Genomic DNA, 14,802 nt, shown 5'->3' on the forward strand with positions numbered 1-14,802 from the left:
CCTCGAATACTGAAGTAACTGCTGTAGTCACCCATACGGTTAAAAAATACTTCGACGGCTCTAGTCGCTACTGTACACAAGCTAACCTCAGTTGAATAGTGGCATCTTTTGTTGGTTAAATGTAACGGTAATGTTACTTTGTTGAAGCTTGTGAATATTTGTTTGAAATAAAAAGTTGTAGAATCCTAGACCCGTCTTGAAAATGGTTGCCTGACTATTCGAATAGTATTAGATACGTATTCGTATTCAATTTGGTATGATCGCTATTAGATTCTCTATTCGCCTACCCCTATTGCCTGTCGAAGCAGCAGGAATACTCAGCTTTTTCTTGTGTCTCAGCTCGTCGTCTCTATAAACTTTTGACACTTACCGTACACCTCTGGTGTTCTGGCATATTGTAAATGTTTGATAACACATTTACAAACAAAGCTAAATCTGTGTTAATGGCACACACAGGACACGGGTTACTCTTTATGGTACAACTTTATTTTGTATGGTGTTTCGCACATTCTTCTATGTCATACACATTGTAGGAAACAATGGAAGTATTTCAAGGGCTCACAGTCTATAATAAAGTTGTCCGCACTCTCAAGACCAAAGAGGAAGGACATGTGAGGTGCAAACCCAGGTCATTATAGGTTTTTTTTTTATACACGAAAAGCAATGTGCTGACACGAAACAGCTGACACACTGCATGGAAGAGAGTGCCAGAAATGTGCATTTAAAGCACCCAACACTGAACATTCGCACCACATAAAAACTTCGGGTCTCGGCTCCTAAAACACGAATGAGTCACAAGGCACAAGCCGTGGTGCAGTTGCGGCTGTGTAGCAGCGTTTGTTGCGGGCTTTCCTAAAGCTGCAGCATCTACTTTCGTTTTGCGTTTCTTTTGGTGGCAGTGAAAAGTCGCGCACTGCGTTGAAACCTTTTGAGCCCCTTTCAGACGGTTCAGGAAAGCGCCCCCTGTACAATGAAAAAGTTCTTACGCCGTTTTTCGTAACTGCGGGGTGAAACAAAAAATCTGCAAGAGATCGGCACTTCCCTCATCGATGATCCTGCCGATAAAAAGCACGTACTGCGTGTGACAAGCTGGAAAGGGAGGCAGGTGCAAACGGCTTTCCTCGCCGATTCATTCATAGCCAAATTTTGCGTGTAGGTGGCGTTTTGCAGTTTGTTTAACACTGTGCCTGAAATGGAGCAATCTGTTCCCTTCATCAAAGATAAGATTGAAGTTCGCGTCATCTGCTTTGCCTTGGCAAAATGAACGCTAGAGGCGACCATTTTGCAAAAAACGGAAGACCCATTGTAAGATAAAGATGACAGCACGTGGAGTTAGTAAATATCTCGGGAATGGGCAGTGCCGATGCTTACTGTACGGAGAAAACTTTTTTTTTTGTCTACTATTACTTCGGCGGATGGCACATCCCAAACAAAGCGAACAGATTCTGCATTCAAGCCTGGGTTTAAACAAGACGTACGGTGCTCGGCGATTGAAATGCGATACTCAGAGCGCATGGCCACTGGTGGTGAGGGCATTCGTGACACATGGTGACTTCATCTGGTAGACAACCCCTCAGTCTGTGGTTCTTGGTGGCGCTGGTGGAGCACTGCTTGCCATGGCTTCAAAACATTGCGCTCACGCACCGTGCGAAGCGGCTGGAGCTGGCGGGCGTGCATTACTGGAGGCTCCGTCGAATCCACCGAGAACCACAGACTGAACGACTGTTTACCGGATGCAGTCACCACGCGTCACAAGTACTCTTGCCCTCACAGTCACCCTCGCCGCGAGCAGCCACGCACTCAGAGTATTGCATTACAATCGCCGAGCACTGTACACCGCAAAATACCGCCTCCGTGCAAATCTCTTTGCTAGCATAAATGGGCAAGTTGTTTAGCACAGGGAAAACCAACCAAACAGGCCTGCCTCGTCGACACAACATTCCGTATGACCAGAGAACAGTGAAGCGTAGGGGCATACACAAGCACACAAAGGCATCCATACAAACCAAGCGCAACTATCAGAACAATCGAGTCAAAAAAACAAGCACGTACACTCCAGCTTCCTCGTGCAAGCTTGCAAGAATGGTTGCATTTGGACCACGCATACAAATAAAAGCCAGCGTAATGCTGCGTGGTACTTTCAACTACATTGGCATTTTGACACTTCTGAGGCCAGAAGCGTCACAAGAAAGTTCATCAACAAGGTTTCCTCGCTTTGTACAGTTATCTAAAAAGCCCACACAGACAACTCTAAACACATTCAGTATTCAGTCGAGCGCTCTGTGCTTTCTTACAATGTCGGCAGACAGGCAGCGGAGCGTCAACACTTTTCGACTCGAAATTTGAAAAAAAAAAAAACAGCGGTGGTGCAAATGGGGTCGTCATGCGAGACGTTCCAACAACGGGCTATACACGTGTTTCTGCCTAGAAGCTTTCTTCCGGTTTCGAGAACAGTGGAAGATATAACAACTCATTTGTGGCCCCCTCAAAACACGCGCGAGGGGGGGGGGGCGAGACGCACTTCGAAACAGCTTGTACAGGGTGCGCTCAAGACACGCGAAAGATGCTAACTACGCATTTGCCGGCTGCACAAACTACTATGCCAGGTATTTTATAAGTACAACAGAGCAGCCTGGGCCACCTAATGGCAGTGTCAGAAGACGTGGAAAGAGTTTCTACACAATAAAAAAAAAGAATCTAAGCATCAGACACGGTCATTCAACCCCGACTGCCAAAAACGAGCCGTTCCCGACTCCGGATTTCGAAATATCGGGGATAGAAGTTGACAATGGAGTGTGCTGCAAGCTATGAGTGCAAAAATAGCAACTCCCATGTTTTTCAACGAAACCAGTCTCGTGAAGCTTGCAGTGTGTCCAATGCCGCTTCGCCTATTTTTTCTTCTAACTTGGCAGGGGTGCAAGCTCCCTGCCAATAGTTTTCTTGGAATGTGAAATGACTTTGCGCTCCAGTGACGAAAATGTCAACAGAGGAGCGTCGATGACGAGAGGCAAGCACTCTCAACGTGGCGCTAGTAAGAAGGCAAACACGCAGCCGTAGTATGTTTTACAAGACCTTGCGTACATCACACTAGATGGCGCAGAGTGCAGGAGGAGTGTTTGCGAATGTGAAACGCTGAGAGCAAAGTGCGAGCTTGGGTTGAAAAAAAAAATGCGAGCGATGAATGATGTTCAACAATTCAAATCCTTCAAAACATTTGCTAGCCTAAATCGTTGCTTCAGAATGAACAAGTAACATTAAACAAGCCTCCAAGTCTTCAGATTTTAGACTGCAATGCGTCAACAACAGAACAACAAAAGGATTTCCAGCAAGTTCAGTCACCAAGTGCTGGCAAGACAAATTTTGGGGACATGCTTACTCATGAACCTTCATAGCCTTCAGCTTTTTTTTTTTTTTTCATTCTACAGCAGTTCAATGTGCATAGTTAGTAACAATCCTTTTCTTAACCTTACTTAATCCTCAAAGGTTAGGATGAAACAGACATTCTTTCGTTTGAACTAAGTGGCTTCGAATTGCATAGATAACACGGCTCGTCTAAAGTCCCAATATTCCTTGGAGTTATCGAAATTTAGAATTGCCAAAGCTCGAATCATCAACGGTCTACTGCGCATGACTTAACTCAAGTTGAACCACTAAGAGGTTCAGAGAAAAACACACAAATGGAACCATACTTCTTGAAAGAAGCCATTCAAGTGCACCTAATGATGATACACTCAGTTTCACAATTCCGCAAAGTTCAGCGAAGGCTATTACCCTTGTTTGGCAATCAGCAGTGACTACAGGCTGCTTGTTTCTGAGATAAGAAGATGGGCTCACGTCCAATCAACTGCTAAGTGTTCCAGGACGCTCCCATCCTGCTGGTGTCACAATGAATGCAGTCAGAAGCGAACGATACAAGACTTCTTTTGGCTCTTTGTTCCGAGATGCAACCGGTAGCTATCACTGCACTGCACGGAATTGGTGAGGGCGGGAGTGCAAGACACCAGGCACCACATGAGATCTTAGACAGGTGGTCTTTCGCTACAAGCCAAACTTGTGACAGAGTTCACTTGCGCAGCTCAGGGGAAAGACTGTGACCGTCACGTGGAAGTCACATGCACAAGCACGCCAGTGTCACATGTGACAGTCACATAGAAGTCATATGTGTGAACATGTGAGTCACATGAGTAGATATATGATTGTCACACGTAAGTAACATGTGACTGTCACAGGTGACCATCACACGGGAATCCAAGTTCAATCGTGTGACTCACATATGGCTGTCACACGCGAGTCGTGCAAATATGCGACTGTCACGTGGAATTCATACGTGACTGTCACGTGAGTCATACGTGACATGTGAGTCATGCGGCAGATGGAGGACTGACACATGTGTGAACATATGACTGTCATGTGCAAGTCACAGTAAACCATGCGAGAACGAGCAACTTCGCTACGCGACTGAACATAAAATGGCCATGAGTGAGAAGTGGCGGGTGCTCAGCTAAGCAATGATCACGCAGTCTGTCTGTGAACAAAATAAAAAAAAGGTTAAATGAGGGACAAAGTTCATGGGTACAACAGCACAAACACATAACAAGGAAACCGAGAGGACACAGAACAGAGCACAGCACTCCTTCCTGCGCCTTCTACACTTTCTTGTTAAGTGCTTGTGCTGTTGCACATACGAACCGTGCATCGCGAACTAGCCTGCCAGCAAACATTACTTAAATGGAGGAAAAAAACACGTGGGACTAGTTGCTGCAGCTGGTTGCAATAACAGACAGACAAGTGTTGCAGTGCGATGCCTGCTTCACACAACCCTAATTAGGGTGGCTCAAAAGCGATAGAAATAAGGTAATAATAATAATCATCATATAATGGCTTGTAGTAAAAAATAAGACAAGAAACACACAGTGCGTGACAAAAAAACAGCAAAAAAAACACACCATCAAAAAAAAAATTATATGCAGAAGCAGTCCATTAAATAAGGTGCGAAGTTACAAAGCACGACATACATCTTTCATCAAACAAGCGCTCAAACAAATTATAAAGAAAAAGCTACATGTGTACTTTGCACAGCGTGTGACGAACAGAAAATTAAACAAAAATAAATTTTTATCACTTTCTTGCGTCGACATTTGTTGATAAGCATTCAAAATGCAGTCCCGTCGTTTCCATATCTATCACAGCAAATCGTTGTTTCTTTCGGTTGACCAATGTGCAACTATGACGACTATGTCGACTAAATCAAATCGTCACGCGAACCACCAAGAAGGTGAAATGACTGCACATAGCTGCGTACAGTTTTATTCTAGGCCATTCCAAGCTGCTTTCCACATCCAAACCAGCGCAAAAAATTAAGATGGCTGGCGGTTCAGAGCAGTCTGAACTTGACGAGTTATTTCTTCACGCATGATTTGTGAACAGCGATGATTTGTGTGGCCTCTAGAAAAAATTTCATCTGTGCGAGACCTAGTTTTTCGTGAAATGTTGTTCAAAAAAAGAAAAAACTACCAAGAAAGAATTATACATACTTTTTTTTTCTTTTACGAGAGGCAAGAGACGCTGAAGCTTACAGCAGCAAACACCAAACAACACACACATCAAGATAATTAAAGCAATGAGTAGTAAACAACACCAGTTGCTTTGTAACTAGATGGTATGTTCGGACTCAAAAAAAAGGAAAAAGCGCAGCAAAATATATGACAAAGCGTTTTGACATGTGACGGATTGTGACTATGTACAGAAATGAGATAGCATCGTCTCGAAGCTCCTTGCTCAGCATCAACGTGAAACAACAACTTGAAAAAAAAAAAAAAGAATGCGACGATCTTGCAAACCTTGACGAGCGTTGAGTTCTTGCATAGAGCGGGAGACGGAGCTCAAAAACCGAGCGCCAACTGCGGTGATCCTAGGCGGAAGTGCCTCCGCCGCGAAGGGAGGCAAGGACGCGCGCGGACAACTTTGTACAATGCAAAAATTTGAACGAACGAAGAATGCAACATCAGTAGGACAAAAGCTGAAAAAAAAAGCAGAGAGAGGAAAACTCTACTCATTGTTCTGTTGTTGTGATGGCAGTGGCAGTATGAAAAAAAAAAAAAGAGACAACTGCATTTTGTTGTGTCATTTGTCGTCAGATAAGCTTCTTATCACACGTGATAATCCTATCTTTTTCTCGTGCGAGTCAAGTGCGAGTATATGCACATATATATGCGTCGTTCAATTGCCACGGAAACGCGAGCAGTCCAATAGCTATGCAACGTAAAGACAAAAAAACAATACAGAGACCCGTACAACTGCTCACCTAAACTTTCATGCACACACACACGCAAACACACACACATGCACCACACCAGTAAGCGATAAGTCGGTGGCTTCTGCAACACATCCAAACGCCGCCGGGATGCGTCAGACGAGGCGGTAGCCGCTTCGCGTTGTCGTGACTTGACGTCATGCCGAGTAGCTCTCGAGAATACGCGACAGGCGCGTTGGGCCGCTGGCGTTGCGACGCAACGTGTGGAGTTGCAGTGCCGCCGTTCACCGTGTCGTCATCGTCGACGCGACAGATGAAGCGGTTGATTTGAAAAAGTTTGCAAACTATGAAGCTAAAGTCACTCCACGGCGAATCCACAAGTCTCCTCGATCGCCTGGGTTAGCTTCTCGCTGAGCTTTTCTTGTGTTTCGTACGGAGGCAGGTCAATCCGGTTAAAGCTGCACAGAGAAGGTATATATTGCGTTGAGTCATGGCCGTGTACAGTCACTGCATTCTATTTAGCACCAGTAATGCATGAAAAACACGAAGGAAAACAGAGAAGCTTTCGAAAAAGGTAAGGAGTTCTAAACAAGTGATGGCATAGAAAAAATTACAGCTGTAAGATGAAGAGGCAGGAAGATGGTGGCGTAAATTAGCTTAAGGAAAGGTACTAGTGACGGAATGGATGCCAAGCAAAGTTAATTGAGTTGATGACGGCAGAAAATTGCACCGCGTGATGAAATGAATAAATTTGTGGGTATAACATGGCGTTGGCCAGCACGAGACCGGGGTGTACTCACTGCGGATTGATGCAAGGGCCATTGACCTCGCGGTGTACAAATTAGGATGACAACGATGGTTAGACAGATGAATGACGAGTGCGAAAGCACCACACTCCGAGATATAACTACACAAGCAAGTCGTTCGCTATAGGCAAACCAAGCAGTCTCAAATGTAAGCGTGATTCAACAGTAACAGCAGCAAAATAAGGGAGAAGACAAAGCGATATATATATATATATATATATAGAGAGAGAGAGAGAGAGAAATAAGATGCTCACCACGTGTGTGCCTTTGGCAAGTTGTCCGTGTTGGCGTCAATCATGTGTATCGTGAACAACCTTGGGCCGGCCGCTCCCGTGGAACCTGCATCAAGCGGCACAAACACAAAAAGTCACTTGATGCTCAGAGCTGGCCAAAAGGAGGCAGGCATGACTGACATTGTTCAACAAGCAAAGAAGATATGAAAAGTGTCGCGACCACACACCTTCGAACCATGTGGGTCGCAGTTTCCCATAACTGTGTTAAGCAAGCCATCTGCATCGCATTCTTACTGCGACCGTGAAATAAGCCTATGTTTCGCTCTTTCCATTTGTTATTGAGAACAACTGTTGTCAAGGCTACAGACTTAAGCAGTAGGCCAAGGAAAGTCAAGTCGGTTCACGGACACATTAGCCGTCGAGCGTACTCGGCAGGGAATGTTGCTGCACTTTTCATAGAAAAGTCTCAGAATGATTTAGAAGGGTGACAGAATGACATCAGACAGCGACGCTTAATTAGTGCTGAATGAAACTCCTGCCGAAGTTGGCACAAAGCAATGCAGAATCAGCCCATGTACTACATAACCGGCTCCTGCCTGTACGACAGCATTGTGAAAGGTTCGCTTCCATCAGAGACCAAATACCCCTTATCTTATCTATGATGGCATGCGATCACACATTGAAAAGCAACTACAACTGCCATCGGCCTCCGCCTTCTCACCCTGGAGAGCCTTGAAACCCTGGAGGGGAACCCGCGAGCTGCCCGTCACAAACTGGAGCAGCCGCGCTCGCCGCTCCTCGCTGTACGACTCGACCGTCTGCCAGAACCACTTGACCACATTGCTGTCGGCCGTGCAGTGCTTGAGCCGCGTGTTGGCCTTCCAGTCCATTAGGTCGATCTTGCCCAGCCCGCCAATCACCAGCTGCACGAGCAATAGAGCGACAACCGTAATTAAACCCACGTCATACGCAGGACATGCGAGTTATCTCTTTGATGCCTTTAGCTGGGTGAGTTAGTACTGAGTTAAAATGTCATCAAATGCAGGTGAAGGCATTAATGAATACATAATACTAGCGAACACACACTACAGACTACACAGAACGACGTCCTGTGTCGTCTGTGTAGCGGTTGCCCCAAGTCATTCTGTGTAGTCTGTAGTGCGTGTTCGCTAGTATTAGGAGATCAGGTATGTGCAAGTAAACGCGAAGAGAGGATGTGTGACAGGTCCATAGCAGTGGAGCACCACAGCCAAGTCAAGTCGTGGCAGCAGGTTACTCCTTTAAAGGAGTAAAACACCAACGGGTGCATTACCAGCAGGTACACATTCAAATAACAATTTTGCGATCACTTTTGACAGCTCAATTTTGTTAGGCAAAAAAATTTCACTCGGAGTTCTTATGCGACATATATTGCAGAGGAAGCAATGGGGGAAAGCTCACCTCGAGCTCCTTCTCGTCAAAGGACTTGAGCAGGTTCGGGTGAATGAGTTCACTGAAGCCCTTCTGAAGTGCCAGGAACTGCTGCTCGATTCCTCGCATGAACCGGTAGTTCACGAACAACCTGCACATTAAAATAAATTCATAGCGCATCGTCACAAAGGATGGTTCCGCTGTGTTTGCTGCATGCTCAGCTTCTGCAGTGTGGAAAGTAGTGTATAGGCAGCCATCTAATGTACAACAAGAACACATCGAAAAGGCTAAACTCACACAATGCACAATGTAAGAATATTCTTTAAAAATTGAAAAGAGGAGAAAAAAATGTAAAACATGATCTGAAGCAAGAGAGCCTCACATGTGCACAGGTACCATGGTAATGTGCAAATTAACAGCCAAACGTAACAGTGTTACGGCTAGAGTTACTGGGAGCATAAAAGGAACTATGTTACCGTTATCAGCAAAGTTACTTGTTACAGTTACCGCTGATAAAATGAATTCATTATTTCTTTGTTACCAGAGGCACAGTAAATGACATGTCACAAATGTGAACAATACACTTAATTTTGATTTAGATTTGTGGCAAAAAGATATCGCCTTTCTGTGATGGATATAAGCACCAGCGTTATCCACCAATTTATAAAAAATTATTCTTCTGCACCAACAAGACATAACTTGTTAGATGTAATCATACGCATTTTAGTAACTATAACGCAGTAACAACCTTGCCACTGTGCATAAAAAGTAAGTGCTACTGCTACATGAATAAAGAAGTAGTGAGTCCCAGTTCAAAGTTACCTGAAAGTGTAACTGGTTGCTGGTAATATATAATTAGTAACTAGTAAACAGTGCCTGTTTAAACCCTACGTACTCTGTAAACGACGTGTTTTTTAGCAAATGTCCATTCACTTCTCTGTGTCATTCAATGTATAAGTGACCGCACCTAGTGAAATCTGTAAATGCACCCCCCCCCCCCCCCCCACATTATGTAATATCTCAATAGGGGCGTTTAAAGAAACAATAACTGATGGTGACGATTAGTAACTAGCTACAGCCTAAAGACCGGTACGCACCTGACGTATTCCTTCTTGTTGTCGTCCGTGACGGGCAGGTCCTTGCCGTTGGGCTTGAGTTCGTGCACCTGGAGCTGGCCAAAGGCATTGTGTTCCACGGAGAAGGTCGTGTCGATGTAGTCTCCTATGTCATTGTTGCTGAAACAGTGACGACACCGAGAGTCAGGCGCGCAGCCCTTGGAAGTGGTTTTGACAGTAAACGCCTTCAACGGGCGGGTTCAACCAAAAGAGGTCAACACGGAATATATCATTATCACCGTGAGCCTACTTTACTAGGGGTGTGCGAATATTCGAAATTTCGAATATTTTTCGAATAGTGTTTGCTATTCGATTCGATTCGCACTGAAATTTTACTATTCGAACTATTCGAACTTCCCAAAGACAAATGCAGTCAACGTCCGATTGAAAGTGACCCCTTCAAATTTTCAGTATGCTTCGCCTCATTACACTCTCGTAATGCGGCAAAGCTGCCTTTCAAGCTCCGTTGCGGTCGAATTTAGCCAAGAGACAAAGTCCGGTTGGAAGTGGTCCCTAGATTTTTCAATACGCTTCACCACATCACACCCCCGTATTGCGGCAAAGCTGCCTTTCAAGCTCCGTTACGGTCGAATTTAGGCAAGAGACAACGTCTGATTGGAAGTGGTCCCTAGATTTTCAATATGCTTCACCTCCTCACACCTCCGTATTGCAGCAAAGCTGCCTTTCAAGGTCCGTTACGGTCGAACTAGCAAGAGAGAGTCAACGTCCGTTTGGAAGTGGTCCCTAGATTTTCAATATGCTTCACCTCATCACAGCCCCGTATTGAAGCAAGGCTGCCTTTCAAGCTCCGCTACGTTCGCAAATGTATTAACTCAACCTTGACCGCTGGATTAGTGGACCTCACCACCGCTCGTTACTGGACTTCATACACGAAGCAAATTTATATGTGTATTTCTGAATAAATATTATGCCTAAGGGCAGACTTTCGAAAAAAAAAAAAAAAAAACTCAAGAAAACGCTGGTTCCAATATGGAGATGAAAGATGTGGCAGAGTTGGGGACTCAATTAGTGCTGCTTTGGACCTGAAATTTGGGCAGGAAGTCCAAAAAATCGGACGCCGAAGCTTTTTAGCATCCAAAATTTCAGACGTTCTTATATATCGACGTCTACGAGGCAGATTTGGAACTCCGGACTTGAAGGGAGCACACCCTTGTCCGCCACATCAGTTGGCTTCCACAGAAGTTGAAAGAGGAGGAGAGGCTGAGGAAATGGCATTTGCCTATCACGTGTAAAGTGTTGTCGGCAACACTTTGGTTGCACCAAATCATGTACATAAATACAATTCGGCCTCTACATTGCCTCATTCTTGACAAGAAAAGACAAAATATGACCCCACCAGCGCTTCATCAACCTAGCGAAAAGAACACTTTCATGTTGCTATCTCCCAGGAACATACTTAGGGATTCTCTGCAACTTTTTCTGTAATTTCACTTCGAATTATTCGAAAAATGTTTGAGAAATATTCGAAAATTATTCGAAATTATTCGATTCGATTCGCACTCATCTTATTATTCGAATTCGCTTCGCACGCAAAATTTTGCTATTCGCACAGCTCTATACTTTACGTCTACTGCACGACAGAAACCTCTTCCAATGATATCCAATTTGCCTAATCTTGTGACAGCTGATTCCACTTTATAATACCTAAACTTCTTGATTTTGTCACTCCGTCTCTGCCTTGCTCGACTGCGTTCCCCATCCCTGGGTAGCCATTCTGTTGCTCGATACAACCACCTGCGGTCTGTCTCACGCATTAATGTGGTCATCCCAGATCCATTTCTTTCACTGGATGTCAAGTACCCGCCACGGTGGAGTAGTGGTTATGGCACTCGAATGCTGACCCGAAGGTGGCGGGATCGAATCCCGGCCACGGCGGCCGCATTTTCGATGTAGGCGAAAATGCCTGAGGCCAGTGTGCTTAGATTTAGGTGCACGTTAAAGAACCCCAGGTGGTCGAATATTTACGGAGCCCTCCACTACGGTGTCCCTCATGATCATACCGTGGTTTTGGGATGTTAAGCCCCAAAAATTATTATTACTTGATGTCAAGTGGGATATAGATTACCCCTATTTGTTCTCTGACCCATACTACTGTCTTCAAATCTCTTCGCGTTACCCCTATTATTTTCCACCCAATTGCATGCTGCGTAGTCCTTAACTTCTTCTCAGGTTTCTTTGTCATCCTCGAAGTTTCAGCCTCATATGTTATAAATGCTAATATGCAATGATATACTAAAGTATAATCGTAAGCAACAAATTTGGACCACACTCCGCAAGGCCCAAAAAATGCCATTCCTTATAAAGAAAAACCAGAATGGCATGCTCACCTCCAACTTGACGATGGGAAGTACGTTCGTACAGAAACAATGAAACATTAGCTTAGAAACAAGCTATTCACAGCATATGAACTAATTAACTTCTCACTCGATTCCTCAGCTACTCGCAAGCAAATTTGCTGCTTACATTACACTGGGGTTTAAAGATATTAGGGAGCCAAGGGTTTCTTTTAGTCTCGTATTTTATTATAAATAAAATTATTCAGCTCCTTATTATCTGTCAGTTGCAAAATTGTCTCTCGTACTATACTCGAGTTCATAATATATGCTGGGTTTGGTTGACCAAATTTCATCAAAAAACTACAGAGCAATTATAGTACAGCATGACACGACTACACCAAAGCCAGACGACAACACATTGTAAATGTGCCTGAAACAATGCTGCACTTGTTTGCAACTTCAGATTTTAAAGATTCTTTTCATCGACAAAAATGCCATTTGCTAGATGCAACCACATTTGTTTCAGTAGTGACAACAGAGTAACGTTGCCACTACAGTGTAAAAAGTAAGCAATACACTCAAACTACAACCTCATTGTTATGAAGTCGGATCTGACACAAAAATAACTTTGTTATACCCAAAAATTTGTTATAAACACATATCTGTAACGCCGTATCCATGATGAGGGTATTCTTCATTTATTTCGTCATAAATGACCATTCGTTAAATCGATGTTCGTTTATCGAGGTACAAGTGTACTGTTACACAGCAGCACGTTCAACCAAACAAGTTTTTGCAAGCATGGCAACTCACAGCATCCAGGTGAGGCTCCGGTGCAGGTCCGGGTCAACGGCCTCGATGTCGTCCAGGTGGATGGGCTTCCCCAGGAGCATCTTGTAGAAAGGCAGCGTGAAGCCACCGTCTATGTAGTGACCGTGAAACACTGCCAGACCAATGACTCGCCCCACGAAGTGGAAGTACGATAGGTGTTCCTGCGCAACGCACCAAACGGGATAAGTTAAGTTTCGAGATATCAGACCGACGTGAATAGAGCGCTGAAACAAAGCCAGCACCACTTCCATGAGTGACATTTGAGCGGACCACACCTGCCAGCTAACAGCACAACACAACATTACGAATCGCAACGTGCCCAGACAATTTAAGTAAGCACAAAAGCCTTGCACGACCCACAAAACATCAGCTTTAAGACGGCAAGAAAACTCCCGACACGCACCGGATTCACCGAGGAGTCGGGGTTGATTTGGAGCGTGTAGATGTCGTCGCGCGTGTACTGGAACAGGCCATAGTATGGGTTCAGCATCTCGTGCGACAGAAGGTACAGCCACTCCCTGCATGGTGAACAAAGACGCGTAAAGAAATTGATACAAAAGAAAGTGAAGACACTGGTTAAACACAGCTACATTTACCAATAAATGACGAGGCTGAAATTCACAATTTCGGACAATAAGGGCTAGTGTGCTGGAAGGCCTCTGATCCTGAATGCATTCGACCACCAGAGTTTCCACCAAAATGCCACTAAACAGCAGTACAGTAGAACCCCGCAGTTACGTTCCTCAGTGCTGCGTTTTCCCGGCTGTTACGTCGTTTTCCGCCGGTCCCGGCATAGCTCCCATAGGATACAATGTACTGGGAACCCCGCTGTTACGTCGTAACTGTCGGACCGTTCCCGTATGATACGTCGCGAAGTGCGCTCGGAGCCGACCGAGTGACTACCGAAGAGAGCGGTCATTGGTGCATTTTCACGCAGCTTAGCCTGGTTTGACCGTAACATTAGCCGCATGAGAGGTGCAAGCAACAGGATCTTTCGATTGATGCAAACAAATGCATCGCCTTCGAGATTCGAACTGCAAAGATGGCGTCTATGACGTAATTGCTCACGAAAGCAAGGCCCTCAAGATTGGTATTTACTATTGACAAAAGCATAGCCTTTGAGATTTGTATTTTACAAGCATGGCGTCTATGACGTAATTGCTTGCGAAAGCAAGGCCTTCGAGATTGGCATTCACTTCTGCCATCGCGTTTGCGTAGACTCATCATCATCGTTATTTGTCGGAGGACGGGAGGAGTTCGAGCTGGTTGGAGCTCGCATGGTCGTGCGCACGGTTCGCGGTCGCCTCGCCGCGCTGGTCGCGATTGCGTGTGCTTAATTCTGTCATGCCTACAGCTGTTGATGTTAAAAAAATCACATACGTTGATTACATTTCTGTGGATGAGGCCGTCCCCAGCTCCGCGTTTCTATCCATCGACTAGATCGTGGCTGAGCGCGCCAATTTTCGTGCTGCTCGTAAGCATTGAAATAAAATTCTGTACCACTAAATATTTTGTCGTTTTTCCCGTTTTTCGGCTCTTGCGTTTCCCGTCTCTTACGTTTATTTCCTACGGTCCCTTCAAAAACGTATCAGCGGGGTTCTACTGTATAATTTAGACTGGTTATGTATCCTTTAAATACGCTATACTGATTCATTTGTATCGATTGTTTACAGCAGTGACATACCTTTCACAGCAAAGCTTGTGTATGACTAGGTGCTGGTGGATCACGCCCGCGGACAACAGACGCGTCGAACAACAATTTTTCGCAAACCGATTAACACGACTAATCCAAGCGTTCTTGCATTGAAAAAAAATGGACACAGCATAAAAGTAAACAGACATGGCGGATATGGCGTA

At 44.8% G+C, this 14,802-nt stretch overlaps 1 protein-coding gene across 1 annotated transcript in view; it reads right to left on the reverse strand.

Annotated features, from left to right (window-relative positions):
- Positions 1–464: 464 nt before the first annotated feature.
- LOC119400113 (E3 ubiquitin-protein ligase SMURF2) overlaps positions 465–14,802 on the reverse strand; it is a 111,334-nt gene continuing 96,996 nt past the window's right edge. The window contains exons 13-19 of the mRNA XM_037667058.2: positions 13,349–13,463; positions 12,928–13,106; positions 9,800–9,937; positions 8,733–8,853; positions 8,014–8,215; positions 7,314–7,398; positions 465–6,711 (exon numbers count right to left, since the gene is read on the reverse strand). Coding sequence (XP_037522986.1) covers positions 6,612–6,711; positions 7,314–7,398; positions 8,014–8,215; positions 8,733–8,853; positions 9,800–9,937; positions 12,928–13,106; positions 13,349–13,463 — 940 coding nt within the window. The 3' untranslated portion in view covers positions 465–6,611. The remainder of the gene's footprint in view (positions 6,712–7,313; positions 7,399–8,013; positions 8,216–8,732; positions 8,854–9,799; positions 9,938–12,927; positions 13,107–13,348; positions 13,464–14,802) is intronic.

This window comes from Rhipicephalus sanguineus, chromosome 7, assembly GCF_013339695.2.
Source record: "Rhipicephalus sanguineus isolate Rsan-2018 chromosome 7, BIME_Rsan_1.4, whole genome shotgun sequence".
In the NCBI taxonomy this organism is placed as follows: Eukaryota; Metazoa; Arthropoda; class Arachnida; order Ixodida; family Ixodidae; genus Rhipicephalus; species Rhipicephalus sanguineus.